The sequence below is a fragment of the Typha angustifolia genome, chromosome 8, assembly GCF_048772165.1.
Source record: "Typha angustifolia cultivar Huaian chromosome 8, ASM4877216v1, whole genome shotgun sequence".
Taxonomy (NCBI): domain Eukaryota; kingdom Viridiplantae; phylum Streptophyta; class Magnoliopsida; order Poales; family Typhaceae; genus Typha; species Typha angustifolia.
The window spans coordinates 16760528-16781727 of NC_133246.1; the positions used below are offsets into that span (position 1 = coordinate 16760528).

Consider the following 21200-nt stretch of genomic DNA (forward strand, 5'->3'; position numbering starts at 1 on the left):
TATATAAGTATGTTACCCTTAAAGATAACTAAAATATCTTTATATAAACTAATTAAACTCAGTCTAATAAAATATAATATTTTTTATATTTAACATATTATGTTAGATCTATTATATCCAATTTAAATTCAATATGTAATAGACTAGTGGACGGTAACAATCTCGAATATCTTAGCTCAGTCCGAAGCCGACTCAGCTCGTTCGCGCTATTTTTGTGCAGCAGTACTTTAGGTTACGTCGGCATCGCAGCTTGGCGATTGCTTTAATTATATTTTCGTGTGCCTTTGTATTTGATATAATATATAATATTTGATTTCATTCATTTCGAAAGGACTTGTAGACGTCTTTTTGAGATGAATGAAATTTCTAGCAAATAGCTTTTCATCTTAAAAAATAACAAACAGAAAAATCGAAATAACTCTCGACTAATAAGCCATAAATCAAACGCCCTTAAATCAAATTTAAATGCACTCTGACTTCAATCATTAGGTTATTAGGTAAATTGACACGTAGACATGTCATGCGAGTAGTAAAATCGATTTTTTTAATATATTTATGAGAAAATAAAAATCTAATAATGATAATAGTTGAACTTTAAACAAAAAATAAGACTGATAATAGTGGAAATTTAGAGACTCTCCTGAACTTATTTAGAAACTCCTAAACTGATTCAATATTTTTATATTTTTAATTAAATTTACTTAAAAAAAATTAAGACTAATTAATGGAGCAGTAATGCACATTAGAGTTAACGCTTATATAATCAGGGTAAAGGTAAATAAAGGGCAAGCCTAAACCTATAAAACGGCCAGGCCAGTATGAACATTTCCTTTTTAGTAAGAAAAGCATCACGTGCTTTGGGGCCCAACTTGCTTGATCACGCTGAATTCTCTTTCCAAAAGTGGAATTCTCTGAATAGTGTCTGCTTTCTTTCTTATCATATTAATTTTCTCGATTAATTTTCATTTTAATAATAATTTCTTAATCATATATATATATATACTAAAGATAAATTTCTCTCCGTCACAACTCTTAATCACAACCATCCAATTCCATGCCACGTTACATCCTCGATCTCTCCCACGTCTCCCCCCTTCCCCACTAAATGCTTGTCAACTAGACAAAGAATATATACCTTTGCCTTTACTACTATTATTATTATTATTATTATTATCATCATTCGTATTAACGTCATTATTAGATTATAATAATGTTAGACTAAATTAATCACAGGCGCCAGAGACGTGATTAGGTTAAATCCCCGGCCACACGTCAGCCCTACTACCTCCCCTCCCCCCGGTACGAGAGCTCTCGCACGTGCGTGGCATGCGCGGGAAACAGACGTGGACGCAAATCTTCTGTCACTATGCGGTTGACCAGGGCGGGGCATAAATGGAGCGAAGAATCTCGAAGACATCCAAAATCTCCACTTTCCCAAATACCCCCTGCTAATTCTCACATTCACGATTCTTTCCTCCTCTATTAAAAAAAAAGAAAAAGAGTGGTAAAATTTATCGCCTTAGAGAGATACAGTGCAATAGAGTGAGTCGATTATGATTCATATAATAGGTTGGATTATTTAAATTATTAGACAACAAACTTGCTAAACACCCTCACAATTTATTATATATAAAAATATAGTAGAATTAAATATAAGCTGAGATAAAAATATTGGCAGGATTATCCTGGAGGGTTTTGCCCGGGAACTTAAAGGTCAGTCAAGGAGCGAGGGAGGGGGGCATTTAAGGAAAGGTAGGTGGAATCTTTCGGCAGAAGAAGAAAGCGAGAGAAATTGGAGTAAAATATCGTAATTAAATATATGTTAATATATAAATGTTTTTATTTTTTTTAATTTTTTTTGGCGGACGTGAGGGGAGATTGAAATGGAGTTAATGGCGCCTGAGAAAGACATTGAGATCCAGGCTGGGCTTTGTATCCTTTAACGGCTCACGTTTTTCGCTTTCTTACAGAGCTCGGCGCCTTCTCTTCCACACGAAGACCTCCTCACCGAAAAGAGATATCGACGGACCACCGTCGTGACGGAACGAAGCGGGGTAAAGTAACGCCGGCGATTCCCTCTCAACCTCCTCCTTCCCCGAACCTTGAGGTGAGAAAGATCTCTTCTTGCATCGGTTCTTGCGATCCATTTCTTCGGTTTTTGATCCGTAGGCGCCGTTGTCGCCTCAGATCCGTCGGTGGGAAGACCCTGGGAGATTTGGCGGCTAGATCTTTGGATTTGGATAAGGATTGCTGGGATTTTGGGCGTTTTTCGTCAGATTTATCAGGGTTTGGAGGTGCCTCCATGCCCTTTGGAGCTGGGAAATTTGATGCCTCCCGAACCGGTGCCTTGGGATCGCAAGGACGTCGTCTCCAAAGACCGGAAGCACGAGGGTTGGGCGGGATCCGATGCCCTAGGCGGCGGCGGCGGCTCGTCGTCGTCGAGGTGGAGAGATCCCTTCCACGGGCCACGTGACTTCCCTCGAGCTTCCCCTCGGCGGCCTCCGTCAGGTAATTGATCTAAATTTGTCTCAGATCTGTGGTTTTAGGATGGAAATAGGGGGTTTCCCCCATTTGTTCTCCCATTTCTTCCCGGATTTCTTTGGTAAAAATTTGTTATTTCTGAAGGTCACTACCGACAGGGCGGCGGGGGTTACCATCAGCTCTACCCGGAGGATTCCGGCGGCCATGGTTGCACTCCGTCTCGGTCTGATAGGATTTGGTTGGAAGATGAAAGCTTTAGGCCTTCCGGAAGATATGGCGGCGGCCGGAGCGGCGGCAGGGATAGCCGGATGCCCTTCCGAAGATCGCCTTATTGGGACTCTTTTCCTGAGTACTCAAGGCAGCAGCAGCCTCCGCTGCCACAGATTCAAGATTCTGCCGTCACCTCGCTGAGGTCAGTCGCGGTGCCAATCTCCCCGGCATCTCAACCTCCCCTGAAAGATGAGAATGATAGGATTGCTGACGCCACGGATGATGGCTCGGGCACAGGTCGTAGGGTGGATCCGGACCGCTCATTGGGTTCGATGTCATGGAAGCCGCTGAAGTGGCCCCGGGCGAGTAGTCTTTCTGTGGCCAAGGTTGGTAGATCTGAGCAGGAGGAGGCTGGGCTCGAGGTATCAGCGCCTTCAGGGAAAGAAACTCTGGTTTCCACGGCGACGTCTCCTCAGCTGGCTGATGACGGCGCTCCTAGGAAGAAGGCACGGCTCGGATGGGGCCAGGGCTTGGCGAAATATGAGAAGCAGAAGGTGCAAGGATCCTTGGATTCCCCAGGTACAGGTGCAAGGAGTGCTACTAGTGATACCAGCCCAAGAATGGTCACCTCCGCCGGATTCCCATCTCCTGCAACGCCATCTTCTGCTACGTGTTGTTCATCCCCAGGTGAATGGAGTTATCTTTTTAACCTTTTCCCTTTTCTATATTTTACACAAATTGGCTGTGCGCAAATTTTTCTTAGTCCTGGACCATATTTCCGATGCCCTCATATGAAGGTCTAATATGTTGGAAAGTGGCCAGTATCTGTTTGCATGTAGGCTGTTGGTGGGTTTTTTTAATTTGTGATGCCCTATATCGGTTTGCCCAGAAATTGCTATCTTCTATGGTTTTCCTTGACCCCTTATCTTTGTCCATGTTATCTATGTGGTAGGACCTGTTTTTTCATCTTACCTGTTGTCTTTTTCGAGAAGCTTGACTGTGATCTTTGAGTATTTTCATCTCTTGCTACTTGATTCAGTCTTTTTTAATACCAGGAGACCTTCTATGGAAAGGTTGTTTTTGTGATACAACTATCCTATTAAGATTGTGGCTGGGTTGAGCCCCGATGTATGGTGAGAGGTTACTGAATTTACTTACCAACAAGTAATACAATTATCATATGTTGTCTATTAGTAATTTGTCATTTACATCTTAACTTGTTGGTGCTTCCTTTCCTTCTCCTCCTATTGCTTTCTGCAACATGTTTGTATTATTCCTGCAAAGCAAATTTTTTTTTTTTTATTGTTACAGTTAGCAGCCCTCATGATAAAGATATCATGTTGCCATCTTATTGTTCTTTTTTTTAAAAACTCAAGTATTAGCATAACTTCTTCTCTAAGTTGCATTATTTAATTTTACTTGTATATTGTGTGTCCTCTCTTGCCTAGTTGTTCTTTTGGCAAGGACTATAACATCAATTCCTTGAAGGGCATCGCATGTTAGGCTGGGAATTTGTCATGAAAATTTCAATACCTTTGGATAAATGCAAATATTAATATGCCATATTCTGTTATAAATCCATTATGCATGTTATACTGTGAATACCCTCTGCCGATTTTGATTAAATGCATAATTATCTTACGCTTAGCACCCATAGGTGAATGAAGTATCTTACGATTTTGGTTTTGGATGCAACAGGCATGGAGGAAAAACCTTGTGTAAGGTCAACAGATAGTGATAATGACACACATCATCACAGTGCATCTGGACCTGGGATTCAACCTTACTCAGAGATTTTTTCTATTAAGTTAGATGATCCGGAGGTTAATCCCATTACTTCCCTTACCACTTTACTTGTTGATCTTCTGCAACCTGAGGATGTCTGTTCTGGAGATTCTACCTTTACAAGAGACACTTCTATGGGTAAATTGCTGCAATTAAAGGGAGAAATTTCCAAGGAATTGGAGAAAACTGAATGTGAAATTGATTTGTTGGAAGGGGAACTCAAGTCCCTGGATTGTGATGGCAGGAGTAATACTCATCAATGTTCTTCTACATTACCACTTAGTAATGCATGCAAGTCTTGCTTAAGGTCTTCTGATGGCATATCAAATGATTCTATTCTTATAGAGGCTTATAAAATAACTTCCTCTATAGAGAAACAAATTGGAGAGCATGCCACCCCCACTAGTTGCTTTGAGGAACGAGGTGCTGAAGTTAAGGAAGTGGAAATGAGTTGCCCAGATACAATTTCACCTAAATGCGAGGAGCTAGCGTCCTTAGAGAAAACGGTTTGTTGTTCTGATGAGGGGAAACTAGCTGAGGACTCTGTAGTGCTTGATGATGATAGATTCAAGGTCTTGGGAGCACAAGAAAGTATACCCTTTGGTGTCCAGGACCCAGCATCTATGTCTGAGCATCGTAACGTGAATTGTGTTGAGGAGGAAGGCAACAGTGATTTCACTATGAATTCATGCTCAAATAGCAAGACAAACAATTATTTAATTTCTTTAATTATGGCTGACAACCATGATGCTGCAAAAAGAGCTTCACAAGTATTCGCTAAAGTGTTTCCATCTAATTTGCCTCAGTTTGATTTGTGGGGATCAGTTGATTTTCTCTCTGACAAGAGAACTGACTTGAAAATTAAAGAGAAACTTACTGTGCGTAAACACCAGCAGAAATTTAAAGAACAAGTCCTTACCCTTAAATTTAGGGCATTGCATCACTTGTGGAAGGAGGATCTGCGATTGCTTTCCATAAGAAAGCAACGGACAAAGTCAAACAAGCGCTTCGACTTAACTAGTCGCTCATTACAAAGTGGATCTCAGAAACAACGCTCTTCTATTCGATCTCGATTTGCATTGCCTGGTGAGTCCTAGAGCTCTTTATCTTTCTGCTTCTCAAGAAAAAAAATGAGTAGGAAAGTCATTGAATCATTATTTTGATTTTAATATATGAGGCTTCTAGTTGACCCTTCTATGTTTAAATGAAATATAGTTAAGGTCACCTAGTTACTGTATTTTTGGTAGCTTGATTGTCTGATCTGCATTTGAGCTACCCAGCCTTTTTAGTACTGAGTAGTGTTGGCATGAGTAATTTGTAATATGGGTGGTAATGGAGTGGTCCATTGATTTCTTATTGAAGTTTAAGAATCAACACAAGATATTCATATATTATTTGAGGTTCTTATGACATTAAATCTAAAATCTGATTTGACATAGCAGCACATATTTTATTATGTTCCATTTAGCATAGTAGCACCAGCACTACTACCATCTTAAATGCTTAATTCTGCCTGATAGCATCTAATTTTGCAGAAGATGGTGTTATGTACTGACAGTTTGTTTTATATTTACTATTTGGTTTTATTTGTTAACTGATCTTCCTTTTTTCTGCAGCAGGTAATTTGACACTTGTTCCTACCACAGAAATAGTGGATTTCACAAGCAAGTTGTTGTCAGATTCTCAGATCAAGCCTTATAGGAGTAACTTGAAGATGCCTGCTCTAATTTTAGATGACCAGGAAAAGAGGCACATGAAGTTCATTAACCAAAATGGATTGATTGAAGATCCTGTTTCTTTCGAGAAGGAAAAAGCAATGATAAATCCATGGAGTCAAGAAGAAAGGGAAATTTTCTTGGACATGCTTGCCACATGTGGCAAAGATTTTACAAAAATATCTTCCTTTATTAGCCACAAAACAACAGCAGATTGTATTGAGTTTTACTACAAGAACCATAAATCAGAGAGTTTCAGAGAAGTCAAGAAATGTTTGGATCTTCGAAAGCAGTGGCAGCGCTTACCTACCAGCACTTATCTGGTCACTTCTGGGAAGAAGTGGAATCGTGAGATGAATGCTGCTTCGCTTGACATGTTGGGGGAAGCTTCTGTAGTAGCAGCGCATAACCATGGAAGTGGGAAGAGTAATCAAAGGTATGCTGGGGCATCTGTTTATCAAACCAATCATGACTTGAAAGTGTCTCATGGATGTTATGGTTCTATTGATAGGCGTCAGAGTGTTGAAGGATCAGTACATGAGAGAGAGTCTGTGGCTGCTGATGTGTTGGCTGGCATTTGTGGGGCACTGTCCTCAGAGGCAATGAGCTCTTGCATAACTAGTTCGACTGATCCTCGTGAGAAGCTGAATTACATGGCAACGGAACGACCATTGACGTTAGATGTAAACCAGAACATTTATGAGGAAGAAACTTCTTCAGATGAGGGATGTGGTGAACTGGAATCTGTCGATTGGACTGATGAGGAGAAGTCCATATTTGTTCGTGCTTTGAGCATGCATGGCAAGGACTTCACAAGGATTTCACGATGTGTTGGGACAAGGTCACCGGAGCAGTGCAAAATCTTCTTTAGCAAGGCCCGAAAATGTCTTGGTCTGGATGTGATCCACAAAGGGAGTGATGATGTTGGTATTGCTGCAAAAGATACCAATGGAGGGAGGAGTGACACTGATGACGGTGGTGCTGCTGAGATGGATTCAGCAATTTGCAGTACTCAATCTTGTTCGAAAATTGATGGAGATGTATCCCAATCCATGACTAATGCTACCAGTGAAGAGCTTGTTCATGCTGGAAATGCCCTTGTGCAGCATGATACTGATAGATTAAGTGAGCAGGATGTTGTGGGAGTTGTAAACCATGAGGAATATGACACCAAAGTTGAGAAGCAAGAATGTGTTCGTGATGATAAACTCTCATGTGAGGGGGCCAATTCTCAACCTAACACCAGCCCAAAGGAAAGTGCTGCTGCTGACTTGAATTGTAATAAATCACTGCAGCATGTAGAAGTTGCCGAGAAGGTTGTCACTGAAACAAAGATAGGTGGCAGCAGTATTGTGGTCCCTCCGACTGGGCAGATCATATCTGCAAATCAGGAAGTTCGATCAAATTTTCACACTGTTGGTGCGAATCAGCAAAAAGATAGTGTTGGAGCATTTTCTACTGATGGGATGAAAAAGGAGGTAAGCTCACATCAAGTGATATTGCGTGAGACTGGGTTGAAGAGTCGAAGAAGGGCAAGTATAGATTTGGGTACAAGTAGCAGTGGCTCTCTTTGGTTTGTCCCAGTCCTTGGTTCTAATGGAAGTGCTTTTGACTCTGGAAATGCTGTTGATGTTTGTTCTAGGCCAAGTCCGGCCACCAGCTATGAGCGTCAAGTACCTCTTGATCTCCTCCCATGTCTACAAAAGAAGCCCCCAATCATTTCATTGAAGCAGGAGGATTGCCAGCCTGTACAATTTAATTCGGTCTTTCCTGATTCTTCCCATTTACGTTCTGAGGTAACTCCGCATGTAGCCTCCCAGACTACAATGAATTTTGAGGAGAATGGGAGTGAGCAGTGTCAAAGTTCAGTAAGGGATCTGTATCAGCCCTATATGCTAACAAACTCTTCACTGAATCAGGTTGATCAGTCCGTGCATATTTTGAAAGGGTACCCATTACAGATATTGAATCACAAAGAGATCAAAAGAGAACCTGAGCGGCTGGTCAGTGAAAGCCCTCTTTTCCTTGAAAAACATTTGTGTGGAAATGGGAGTTCTCAATCGAATCAGTTCTTTGTTTCGAACATGCAGTATGACAAGTACAACAGTTCCAGTCTTTCACACTCATGTTCTGGAAATGCAATGCTCCAGAGAAGTGAGCATAAAGTTGATAATCAGACAAGACTTGCCTCTCAGCATACAAGCCCTGAGACAGAGGAGCAGTCCCAACGGACAGGTGATGTCAAGCTCTTCGGAAAAATTCTTAGCCATCCATTATCGTTGCAAAAATCAAGCACATCTTTGAATGAAACCAAAAGCCAGCCCCCCTCTCCTAAGACCAACAAGTCTTCAAGCATGCAGTCATCCAGTATAGTAATGGATGGTAGTCTTTTAGCTTCTATGCCTGGCAGTAGTGTCCAATTGGGCCGGGAGGAGTTACCAGTAAGGAGTTATGGCTTTTGGGATGGTAGTAGAATACAGACTGGGTTTTCATCTTTGCCTGAATGTGCTCTTATGTTGGCTAAATATCAACGATCCCGAGCTGAAGTTTCATTGTACTCCAAGGATGGTGTTCCGAGCAGTAACACTGTTCGGACAGATTATCAGCAGCCCTTTATGCAGCAGTTGTCATCAGATGGGAAGAAGCTCGACAGCTTCACTGACTTGCAGAAGAGGAATGGAATTGAAATTGTATCGGGATTCCAGCAGTCAGGGAGAGAGACCAGGTTAGGGGCTAACATGGTTGGAAGTGGAGGAATCCTTGGTGGAGGCGTCTCAGATCCTGTTGCAGTTTTGAAAATGCACTATGCTTCTAGTGCTAAAGTTCGCAATGAGGGGGAGTCATGGAGAGGAGATATAAAAGGCAGGTAGCAGTAAGTGTTAGCCATATGAGAAATTGTTGTGGTCATAGGAGAATTACTCAGGAATCGTCAGGTGGCAAAAGGGCGTATTTCATGCCCTACTGTATCATATTTAGTTCTTTTAACTTGAATGAAATCAAACAGGGGGGGAAGCGGATGATGTCTTTCCTGTCCATGTTTTGTTATCTTCAGAATTGTTGCCCCTTGTTCTTCTTTCTGGCCTTAGGTACACAGGGTTAATTAGATGGTTCATTTTTCATCTTCCTTTAATATTTATACTCTATCTAAATGCAAGGCAGGTTCTAGGATCATCTGATGTGTTGCATATTTTGCCAAATATTTACTTCTATATTGCATATGAGCTGGCGACGACAGTATCTTTGCAGATTTTGTTTTGGGTAAAGAAACCTTGTGGAACTTCCAATCAGACTGCGGCAGATTATCTTTCAGTCTTCTTCTACTCTAGCCAGAAGTATTGATGTGGATTCGAGGAATTCTACTGATTTTACCTGCTGGAATTACAGTGAGTATTTCCACGATTGAACATATACTGATTATGCAACTTATTTTCCTTTGTAGGGAAATTCTTTTAGGTGAACAAATTTCTTTCTGATACAGACTTGAGGTTGGTTATTTCGTTGTCTTTACACCTGACTGTTGCAGGTCACTCTCGAGCTAGCGTATTGTAAGTCACATAGAAATGATGGTAGGATGAATATTTTCTGCTTTCTTGGGTGTTTCTAGGTCTACAATGCCTCGTGATTGTAGGGAACCTGTTTGAATGTTTGAATTCGTTCTGCTTTCTCAGCTATTAGTTGTCTTCATTTGCACATTTTACTTGTGATTTGTAATGGCACTGCATTAGTGCAGAGACTAAAGTGAAGCGGCATGTTGGTATTGTACGTCTTGAACCAACTACTGTCGAGCTTCTTACTTAGTCAAGTTACCAATTATAAATATGTTGAAACTTACGAGATATTGGCCTTGAGGTATGTTTCATCTACTCACTTATGAAGTTATACGTTATTCTTTATTTGTGTATATAATTCTCCCAGCAATGGCGCCAGTTTAAATTCAGGTGGGATAATCAGAAACAAGTGCTATGCAGTCAGTGATGGATTTTTCAGGCACATGTATGCCTGTAAATCTTCTTTTATATATATATGTCTTTTTTTCCACGAGAGAGGCAGTCTGGATTGATCAAAACCTACTTTCTTGGCAATTTGATGTGAAGAACAGTATCTGCAGCGAGGTGTTACTTATATTGAATCTACAGCCAGGCACCTCCTCTAACAAGGAATTCTTTCACCTGATGTGTTGACGCAAATACAAAACAACATTATTTGTGATATTTCTCAATGAGGCATATTTTCATATATAGTTTACATTTGTTGAATAATAGAAAAGGAAAAATATGATACTGATGCATATGAATAAAGATATACTTGTAACCAGGTGCCACCCCTACTTTGACTTAATGATATGTACAACTGTGCACAGGCCCTTAATATGGAAGTGCAAGTTCATTGATGTCAAACTAAACTTGATTTCAGCCTGATCTCACTCCTATCGACAAGCCTGGATTTGAAACTTAGAATATCTCGACATTAAGTTAGAAAGTAGTTTTTGGAATCACTACTAAATAGGAGTTATTTTATCATTTCACACCTTGCGTTGTGTGCTTATTGATGTTCTTTATATCATATCATTTCCCGGTTTGAATCCTCTGTTCTTTTATTGCATCGTCAATACTATCCTACTCAGGAAATACAAGAAGTAAACAGTAATAAATACATTAAGCAGAGCAAGAAATCTATGCACTAATAAAAAAATAATTTTTATATATCTCAAAAGAAGATGTGTTAATTACATAACTATTAAATTATAAGGTGTTATTTGAAAATGTCGCAGTAAATTCATGCGTAACACGCGCGTCTTTCCTTCTCCAAAGCCCTTTCTGGCCCTCTCCTCCCCCAGCATCCGCAGCTCTGCTTCGCCTCTCGCCCGATCTCCTTCCTATAAATCCTCCTCGCGGTATTTTCTTTTTCCCGATTGTTTCGGGCTCCAGATGTAGAGATTTCTCTTTCTTTGATCCAAAACCAGTACTCGGTTCAAACTCCTCTTCCTCGACCAAATCGAGTAGTCCTCAAGCCTATACTCTCGATAAACACTCCGGAGAACAATTATGGCAAAGGAGTGCCCCGATGAGGAGCTAAGACGACGAGGTAGAACCACACGCCACGTTGAAGCACGCGCCGACGATTCCGGCGAGGGAGACGAGGAGGACGACGAGTCCGAGCACAAGGATAGGGGTTTGGAGATCATCGTATTGCTGAAGCCGTACATCTTGTTCTCGATCCCTTCTGCTTCTTCTACTACTTTATGCTTTATTCTTTAGAGTGACCGTTTGGTTTGGCTCTGGAAAAATGGGCAGCTTTTGTTGGTCTGGTTGCTAGGATCAAGAATTTGGGTGCAATTTTTAATTTAGTTTGATGGAGTTCTCTTACTGATGAGAGAAAATGGAAGGTGTTGGGGAGGGTGGTGCACTTTTTAGAAGAAGTGGCTTTATGAATTAGTGAGCTTCTCTCAATGCCCGTTAATTTGTTTCGATCTACTTCTCGTTCGAGATTTGATTATTTGAATCATTCTACAAAATGCAACTCATCATAAAATCTTGTGTTTATTTCCCTAGATTTTGTTCCGAGATGTGAATTGAGTAGACCAATTTTAGCGTTTCATATTATGCTTCTCTCAAATATGTTTCATTTTGGGTTTTTACAGACCATATGGTTGCTTAAACTGAGAACAATTTTTGGGTGCATTGACATAAGGAGAGAGTGATAGAATGGCTCTAGCTGGAGCTTTGAGAAGCCTCATCGTTTGACAGTTGTTGGCCGCATGCCCTCTGCCTCTTTTGTTGCTACTGTTACAGAAATCATATCCTTCTCTGTCTGATTCAATCAGCGGAGGTCTCCCAAAGTTCTACTTTTGACATCGGCAGGGCTCGTATTTGGAAAGACATTTTTCTACTTCCACACTTTTCACTGCTTTCAATAGCCGAACTGAAATTAGATTCCCAAAGAGAAGGCCTGGGATGAAGTCTTGAAGGGAAAGAGCTAGCCTCAAGCCTCCAGGTCTGATCTCTAACTTTCTACCCCTTCTTGTTTGATGTGTGTTGGCAGGGATTGTATCTTGTGTTTGCAACTTCTCATTTGGCATGTGACTACTTATTATCATTCTTAGTTATCTTGATTTTATAACATGGCCCTCTGTGTAATCTATATTATCTACAGCATTCCTGCAGCTAGGTGAATCATTCATAGCTATCTTAATTTTAGCGGTTAACAAATTGACTTCTTTTTCTTCTGGAGAATGACTTTCTCACATCATTTTGAAAAAAATAAATTAGTCCTTATGCTTGGTTCCAGTTGGAGAACCAATACCTACAAGTCAACCCAATATTTTCATTTGACACACACTGTTCTTTTCATGTTAGAAATATGAGTTTTTCATTTAGATTTCTTATTAGTTTGACTTTGCAATACCGTTTTTAGCAATACTATGTAGATCTTCTATGCATTGGAACAACGATGAAATGTTAATACTTAGTAGCTCTTGTTATTTCTGCAGACGGCAAGCAAGAGTTAGATCTGTTCTAGGGAAGTTATTATAATTATGTCTGGGTCAAATCTAGAATAGAACTAATTGATCAAGAAAGCCTGCATTTCATCTTTTCTTGGATAAGTTACCTTTTTACGAGTAACTTCTCTGTGCATGTTGCTTTTAGCCTTTCTAGCATGTTATCAGAATTTGATAGATATCCTATTATTGTTACTTCCTCTTTACAGCTTCCGTGTGATGTTTCTATTAGTTTTTGGATTTCTTCTTTTCTTTTATTAACCATTCTAAGTTGCCTTCTGACTTTGAGTCATTGCTCCTTAGATAGTTCATTTTTTGAGATGGTTTAGGTAATGATGTTTCCAATTTTCCATACTCATATGTTGTGTAAAACCTGAAGCATGGTAGTGATTACTGCTCGGTGCCTCTTTTCCTTGCTGCTCTACAATGTATTGTCTGGTATAGAATAAGCCAACTGTTTCTTTCTTTATTCACGTCTTGGGACTCTATTAGAAGATTGCATAGGTGACCTTTCTTTTTCGAGTGTCCTATGTTTATAAAGAAACTGATGAGACACAGATATAGAAAGTGTTCATGGTGTCGGCAAGTGGATAAGCATACATGTAGTCAAATGAAGTTTAAGGGAGAGTCCTGTGGAATAGGCACTTCCCATTAATAGAAGGATTCTTTGAACAACTCCTTTGTCTCCATCAGCACTGGTGGAAGGTTAGGATATAGCAAGCTGTACTAGGAAATTTAACTACTGGAATCTTGCATTAATCTGTTAGTCCATCCATAGCAAAAGATAATTAGTTGTTTGATAAAACAACATCTGCCAATTGATATTGCCCATGTATTGACCTTATTTATCTCTAAGCAGAAAAGATTTATCCTATTAGTGAAATCCAAACTCTTATTGTATCATTAGAATTTCAGTTTCTAAATTCTAGGTAACTAGATGATGGTTGCATAGTTCGATTAAAGAAAGCTGCGTCTCTTGGGCTTTGGTAAATATGGTGTTCTTGGTTCCAAATATTTTACTGTATGGCTCTAACATATATTACTGTCTGCGTGTATATTTGCCTAGCATAAGAGAATCTAACAGTGTATCATCTTAAACCACTTTTCTTGACCTTTTTTTAATCAACAGTCTGAGAAAAAGTAATGCAAAGCTCAGTGGGCAGTGGCTTGAGAGAAGAGGGACATGGATAGGATAGGATAGAAAGATGGCTGCAGCGGCAAAGGAAAAAGCCTGGGCCAAAAGGTTGATAGAACTACAGCAGCTTGAGGAGGCAAAAAAGGCTGCAATGACTTGACAACTACAGTGGCTGACGGTGATGAGTTAATGAGAGTGAGTAACATAAATACATACCTTGCAATTTCTTAGTTCGTAGGTCAATTATTTGTTCGCTTGGTGTAGCAACACACATAGTTTTGCAAGTTCTGTGGGTATATATTTGACAGCAAAAACAACTTTCTGTAAGTGAGCTTCTTCGAGATACAAAGGCCGGGTCCATATTTCAAGGGAGTTGCATGTAAGATCATATGGCCTTTGAGATAATTTCTTCTATATAATGCCGTAGTTCAGGACTTCTGTTTCTATACTAAATTGTGATTCCAGTTAATTATCTTGTAATGATCCATCTGTAACGAACTAACTAGACAAATGTAACATTTTTGTTGCCCCTATACCAAAAAGAAATAAAAAATTTGCCTGCTTCATATTGTACCTCCAGATTGCTTCATGTATAGTTAGGCTTTTGTTTTTAACCATTTTGCTAAGAATAGTCTATCCTGCCCTGAATGTTTATTTCGCTTGATATTTTTGCAGCGTTCAGAAAGTCTGGATGCGGTAGACATTTCCAGGGGGTTTCAGAAGTCAAAAGACGCATGGGGGTTTCTGTTATAGAGAAGTCTGCAAAACTAACGTCTACTGAATCGTTATAAGTATTATTATATGCATGGGAGTTTTCATGTTACTAGAACTCAATCCTGCCTTCTCACCTTGGTTACTTTGGTTTGATAGATCTCAGAAAAAACAGAGAGAAGAAAAGAGAAAGGAAAAGGTAATCTTGACATCCTCATCCGTGCTTCAAAAATCAAAAACTGTTCATGGAATATGATCAAAAAGCTCTTTGTGCCTAATCTTTAACTGACATCTGCTTCTCACTACTGAGACAGGGAATTCTACAGAAGGCACACAAGCTACTATGCTCAAATCTAGACGCCAACCGTGCCCTTGGCATACTCCTTTATACAAAACAACCCAACACCAGAGACTCGTATGGAACACTGAACTTCTCTTCATCTGGTGCAGAAACAGCATAGGAAGACTGCTAGTAGAGCTGTTCTCTCCTATCACGCAGCCACCTCCACCTGCACCAAAACCATAGCCACTGCTTAATTAATCTACTTAAGCAAGGAAGTGTTAACTCGAAATATAGGCACTTCACATGGTCATGCAAAGAAATTCTGAGAGATGCAGTACCAGTAATAGTCCCAGCGAGGATGGACTTTGGACATGCGGTTTTCGCCATACTGATACTCTGACTCAGAACGGCGGGCATTGCGAAAGGCGCAACAGCCGAGGGAGTAAATTGCAATGAGAATTATGAGGACGACGACGTTGAGGACTGAGAGCTTGTGCCAGTCTCTCCTCACCTGCTCAAGTACGCCAGCTTTGCAAGAGTCACAGCCGTAGCACAGGACGTTGGCCGCGTTGTTCCACCGGTAGCAGTCCTGGTCTTGAGTCGCTATAGCCATGCCGGCGGTGTACGTGCATGATGTTGGTGGCTTACAACATCCAGACTGTAGGTTAAAAAATTCAATTGAGACGAGAAGAATGAGTAGAGAGAAGAAAGCAAGCAACAAGAACTACAATATAAATAAGGAAGCTATTGATCAGAATAAGGAGGCTAAATTGAAATTTAGCATCTAAGAGGAGCATATTGATGAAGCAAGGAAGGGTATATTATACAGAGTGTGTGTGTATCTCCGAGACATTTAAAGAAGCAGGACATTGGAGGATTGGCGAAGATCATCTATGCCTTATGGAACAATGACAATTGGGAATTACTCAACTTCTGAAGGAACAAAGGGCTATTATGGATAAAGACCATCATTCACATATAGGATATTGGCATGTCTGGAGCCAAAAAAACACCACCTTTCATCGATTATGCTCACTAATTTTAAACTCTCTTAACTGGTTATCCGAGTGGCTAAAAATTATATAACGATCAGTTTTCTTTTCTTTCTATATAAGTACCACTGCCCAAATAAATACCTGGGACATCGAGGCAACATTTTCTAGAACAAAGACGTCGTCGTATTTTACCCAAAATAAAACAAATATAACTTACTTAAGTGCAATCAATAAATAGTGTATGATGCCAAAGTAATAGCTAATAGCTATATAGTCGAACACGAAACCTACTTCTCCCAATAAAACCCATCAATTAGTTTCACTCAACTACTAGGAAGAGAGAAAAATCGTAGTATAAAATCGAGTTATTCACCTGGATAGGCGTGAGATCTCGCTGCAGATAATCCAACGGCGTCCACGAAGCGATCTTGGCGCACGCCTTGGATCCCACCACACAAGCCAACGCCGTCCTCCAATACTTGTCCTCCGTAATCCTCTTCCGCAACCAACTCGAGTAGTCCTCGAGCTTGTACTCTCGATAAACCCTCCCGGGAACGACTTCTCCGCCTCCGCCACCGGTGACGGCGAACCCGAACGCCGTGAGGCAAAGGAGTCCTCCGATTAGGAAGAGCATGACGACGAGGTAAAGCCACAGAGCCCACGCCACGTTGAAGCACGCGCCGATGAATCCGGCGAGGGAGACGAGGAGGACGACGAATCCGAGCACGAGGAGAGGCGTTTGGAGAGTGGATTCGCACGTGGCGGAGCTCCGTGCCATCCAGAGTCCCCCGCCTATGATGGGGATCGACGCGAGGAGGGTCAAGAGGTTTAGGTATCCGATCAGCGTGTTACTGAAACGGTACATCTTGATCTCGATTTTTTGCGTGCTGCTCCTCTTCTTCTTCTTCTTCTTCGTTAAAGTGATATCTGAAATGGTTTTGGAAAAATGGGCAGCTTTTTTTGGGTCTGGGTTCTTCTTGCTTTTGCTAGGATCAAGAATTTGGGGGAGATTTTTATTTATTTAGTTTGATGGAGTTCTCTTAATGATGAAGGAAAACGGAAAGGGTGGGGGAGAGAGGGGATGCACTTTTTAGAAGTGGTTTGCTTTATGAAATATTAGTGTAGAGGAATCTCGTATTGAACAATAATGCAGATATTAATAAAGGAGGGAGAGCTTGCTTTATGGAAGGATAAGATTGATTTATTTATCTCTTCTTCTTCTTCTTCTTCTTCTCTTGATCATAGGCAAGTTAGATACATGTACTCGTAAATCATAAAATAAATAAATAAATAAAACTTTTGCAAGGAAACCACTGAGGGTTTGCCTTTTTCTGGAACTGTGCGTTATCATGTAGGTCTAGGAGGATAAGATTAGAGACATGGCATCCTCTGTTAGATTTGCTCATTCTATTAGGTTCTTTTTTATAGATTATGAATTCACCTAACTAAAAACTGGGCTCGGCCGGCCTTGTCGATAAGTTGGGAAAAGATGGAATCATTCTGTCAAATGGCCAATTAGGAGAAAAGTTTGCTACTTGGAGTGATGACTCTATGCCAACATGGGGAGGTAGAGATAGATCCTTACTACTAGAATAACCTTTCCTTTTGGTGGACTGAAAGAATCTGATTCAGGTTCTTTTGTGCCCTAGAAAATGACAAGAAGCTAATTCGATCAACGTACTAGCTGAAGAGAAGGTGCTCACTGATCCTAGATAACAAGATAATGGCTGTTACCATCATCCGCCCCTTCAAAATATATGCTCTACTACCCAATCTCACTTTCCCTTCTGATTAGTGGCGTCAAGTGGTAAAGTTAGTTACCTCTCGGAAGATTAAGATGGTTGTGTTAGAGTATAAATTCTTTATCATGATGATCCTTTTGCTGTGATTATAATTTATAAATGCATATGATGTGTATGATTGTAATTGAAAATTAGATGCATTATTGATTCAAAGTTACCCTAGTACCGTCAGCTGATCATTAGTGCTCTTTAATCAAGTTGTTTAATAATTTATAGGGATTCATTGAGATTAGCACTTCATATATTATAGATACTGGACAGAGATTAAAGTAATGGAGTCATATAATTAAACATCAAGCACATATTCTTTTAAAAAATGGAAATATCAACAATAGAATTTGGAAACTTAAAAGCAATGAAGATCTCATGTTCAAAAATTTTCAACACTAGGATAACGAACTGCAACTAGATCAAATAGTCATACTATGCTTTTATTTCATCTGGGATATTCTTCCGCTTAGGATGCAGTCAGCTGACTTAAGAATATTTTGCATGAATCAATGGCTGTAAATATTTATACGGATCCTACAACATTGCACTCAAGTACAAAACATTGTCTATGTATACTATTTCAGCAATATAGTATTGAAAATATTGAAGAGCTCGATTAATAATGCAGCAAATTCAACCAAAGTAATTATTTCTTAGCAAGAAAATCTACACTTAGATGTACAAAATACAAATATACCAGAAAATAATAAAATATTTACTCATGCTCTCACAAGGAAAGAAATAAAGAAACTTGTAACTCTTAACCAAGCTACAAAAAGCTCTCAACAACAGAAGCACAAGGACACACACATAAGTATAACGAAACTCGCAAATCATCTGTCATCTCTCCTTTCCTACTGATAAATCTTTTACTTCTTCAAACTCCAGAATATTCAGCAAGCACACAGCTACACTTGGGACTCCTCCGAACAATTCGACCCATTTAAGTTCTCTATAATAAGAAAATAGGCAACATCAGTGATCCAGCAAATCCCAAAGTGAAGATTGAAAGATAATCGACAACTGCCAAATTTTCTGAAGAACTCTTATTTTCTCCAATGCATTGAAGGTACCAAAGGACAATTGAGATTCACTCATTGAGATGATTTTCAAGGACTGCAATGTTCCGCACTCCTGATGTGGCTAGAAGGGGTTGCTAACTGGTTAGGTTTTTATTGGACTGATGGATTGGAGGGTATCTCAATTCTTCATTAAGATTTTCAGCTACAAAAGTAAATAGCAACATAGGCGTGCATAAAATAAGATGATGGTTAACTCTGTTGGTCAAACAGAAATTATGTCAAACCTGGTTTGTCTTCGTATCTTCACCAACTTCTCCAGATTTGCACCCCACACCTGATAATTAAATGCATGATCAGAGGACAACTCATGGAATGATGATAATTCTGGCAGAGCACTGCCTCAGTATTCACTTACTTGAAGTAGAGCTTGTACTCTTTCCTGCTGCTCTACCTTTGCTTCTAGTCTGACACTTTTCCTTTTGAGCTCCAACAGATCTAGGAAACTTGGGTTTCCCGGGAATTCTATTTGAAGTCTCCCTACTTCTGTTAGAAGAATCACCTGACCCTGGCGTCCTGCAACTTGAACCCACACTTCTCGCAGATGAAGCTGTATGCCGAGTAGACAATTTCTCATTTGATTTCGTCTCTGAAACATTACCATCCAAAGATCTACTTGCACTACTACCAGCGCAAGAGTTGTCCTCCAAAGATGCTACTTTCTTTGGAGAGTTAATCACTGGGTCTACTTCCGCAGCTACCTTTTCTCCACTCAAATCCTTTGGTTCAGCAGTCTTGGTGTCTAGAAGCTCAATAAGTACTTGCTGGTTGTCATCATGCTGTTCAATTTGGTCTTCCCTGTTTGATTCAATATCAGGGTTCTTTGTCGCTTGGTCTTCATTGCTGTTCACTCCATCTTGCTGCTGTTCATTTTGGTTTTCACTGTTTGATTCAATATCAGGGGTCTTCATCGCTTGGTCTTCATTGCTGCTCGTACCATATTGCTGCTGTCCATTTTGGTCTTCGCTGCCTGATTCAATATCAGGGGTCGTCGTCGCTAGGTCTTCATTGCTGTTCATTCCGTCTTGCTGCTGCCCACAGCTAGGTTCAGCAGGGGCGTCTGAATGCTCAATTTGCCCAATATCTGACAATTCCACGAGCACCTTGTGCGCATCGTCACATTCTCGAAAAGTTTTGCAACCCAGCTCATCTTTAAACCCGACAGCTTCCATTTCATCTAACAGGGTATTAGTCTTTCCGATATTGCAAAAATCAACGTCAGTCTGGTCATTTGGAATCCCATAGGCCTTGCAAAGATCACTCCACAAAGATTCCATGGATTTCCCCCGGTGTCGCGCCACATACTGTCTGAGCTCTCCCTGAAGCTTATGAAATGGCTGCAATGTATAAAGAGTAAACTTTACAATTACAATATAACAAACTTCAATGCAATCATGCAAAATTTGTAAACTACCCATACCTGGGCACGGCACTCCAAAGCAAGGCGAAAGAAAGCAGCCGAGACGAAATGCTTCGCCACGGACTCCGCCAACCTAATCTGCCCCAGCCAATACGTCGCAGACTCAAGCCGGTCGAGCTTGCACTTGCTGCAGTTCTGCGCGCTGAGATACGGCGTGCTCACCGCTGCTGCCGCGGGGTTTATTAACCGCATCGGTGTACATAACGCATCCTCCTCCTCGCTCTTACCACTGCTTACAATCTCCGCCATTGCTGCCGCCGTCGAATCTTGGAAGTGTACATGCTGATCCTTCTTGATCTTGTTGGACTCAACCTTGGCTGGTTTCGTCACAGCGGGATTAAGAGGAGGTCCTGAAGGTTTCCACGGCTTGCAAGATTTGGTCGACAAGGGCTTCGTAGTTGGCTTCTCGATCGGTACGTTTGTGCTCCTGGCGATGCCAAATGCGCGCTTTGGCCTGAGAAAAATAGAAATTGGTGATAAATCACAATACTTAAGTTTTTGATTGAGTGGAGAATTTGAAGGATTAAGTGTGGATGCCTGGTATGGGCTGGAGCAATTAGGTGCTGTGTTGCTTTCTTCAAAGTCTTGGTTCGATCGCCGGATTTGGGTTTGGCGGTGGGATTCGTAGCTTGCCGGCGTTTACCTATTGAGCGAGAGCACGATTAAGATCTAAATGCAAGTAATACGTAGATTGATCTATGCCAAGGGTGAAGTAAACTAATTTTTACTAAATTCTTTATAATCTTAGTTTTAACCACTTACCTGGGAAGGGAGTAGGATGGAGATCCATGGAAGATAATGGATGGGTAGAGACTAGAGAGAGAGAGAGAGAGAGAGAGAGAGAGAGAGAGAGAGAGAGAGAGAGAGAGAGGCAGGAGAAGATAATGGGAGAGGGATTTGAAATTTTTTGAACGGGAAAAGGTTAGCGCCTGAAGACGTCCGCTTGAGATGTCTCGCGGAGACTAGGCAGCTAATGTGTTCCGCTAGTACAGGTAAACAAAAACTCTTTTCGGGCTTAACTCATCAAGCCCGGCCCAGTAAGTTAAATTTGAAGATTATTGTTATAGACAATTACAAAGTCACAGAGAATTGAA

General features: G+C 40.6%; 3 protein-coding genes and 1 long non-coding RNA gene across 8 annotated transcripts; 2 read left to right on the forward strand and 2 right to left on the reverse strand.

The window, feature by feature from the left end:
- The first annotated feature begins 1927 nt into the window (after positions 1 to 1927).
- On the forward strand, positions 1928 to 9236 carry LOC140765683 (uncharacterized). Of its 3 annotated transcripts, XM_073104885.1 has the most exons (6): positions 1928 to 2107; positions 2188 to 2508; positions 2626 to 3378; positions 4390 to 5562; positions 6093 to 6627; positions 6703 to 9236. In XM_073104885.1, exons 2-6 carry the CDS (start codon positions 2328 to 2330, stop codon positions 9059 to 9061), a joined length of 5001 nt encoding a protein of 1666 aa, XP_072960986.1. In that variant the 5' UTR covers positions 1928 to 2107; positions 2188 to 2327; the 3' UTR covers positions 9062 to 9236. The 3 variants fall into 3 exon arrangements, with proteins under 3 accessions (XP_072960986.1, XP_072960984.1, XP_072960985.1); XM_073104883.1 differs by having other exon boundaries at positions 6093 to 9236; XM_073104884.1 differs by having other exon boundaries at positions 6096 to 9236.
- Positions 9237 to 10906: 1670 nt separating this feature from the next.
- On the forward strand, positions 10907 to 14989 carry LOC140764565 (uncharacterized). Of its 3 annotated transcripts, XR_012105058.1 has the most exons (6): positions 10907 to 11626; positions 11833 to 12185; positions 13820 to 14020; positions 14134 to 14204; positions 14501 to 14735; positions 14851 to 14989. It is a non-coding gene; the product is annotated as an uncharacterized lncRNA (long non-coding RNA). The 3 variants fall into 3 exon arrangements; XR_012105056.1 differs by having other exon boundaries at positions 10910 to 11626; positions 13820 to 14204; XR_012105057.1 differs by lacking the exon at positions 14134 to 14204 and having other exon boundaries at positions 10925 to 11626.
- On the reverse strand, positions 14742 to 17873 carry LOC140764564 (tetraspanin-6). Its single transcript, XM_073103184.1, has 3 exons — positions 16188 to 17873; positions 15158 to 15477; positions 14742 to 15045 (listed from the first exon to the last, which is right to left on the reverse strand). The coding sequence occupies exons 1-3, from the start codon at positions 16677 to 16679 to the stop codon at positions 15006 to 15008; spliced, it is 852 nt and encodes a 283-aa protein (XP_072959285.1). The 5' UTR covers positions 16680 to 17873; the 3' UTR covers positions 14742 to 15005.
- A 357-nt stretch (positions 17874 to 18230) lies between these two features.
- LOC140764563 (uncharacterized) lies at positions 18231 to 21150 on the reverse strand. Its single transcript, XM_073103183.1, has 6 exons — positions 20869 to 21150; positions 20644 to 20749; positions 20107 to 20560; positions 19045 to 20023; positions 18914 to 18963; positions 18231 to 18559 (listed from the first exon to the last, which is right to left on the reverse strand). Exons 1-6 carry the CDS (start codon positions 20894 to 20896, stop codon positions 18551 to 18553), a joined length of 1626 nt encoding a protein of 541 aa, XP_072959284.1. The 5' UTR covers positions 20897 to 21150; the 3' UTR covers positions 18231 to 18550.
- Between the last annotated feature and the right edge of the window lie 50 nt (positions 21151 to 21200).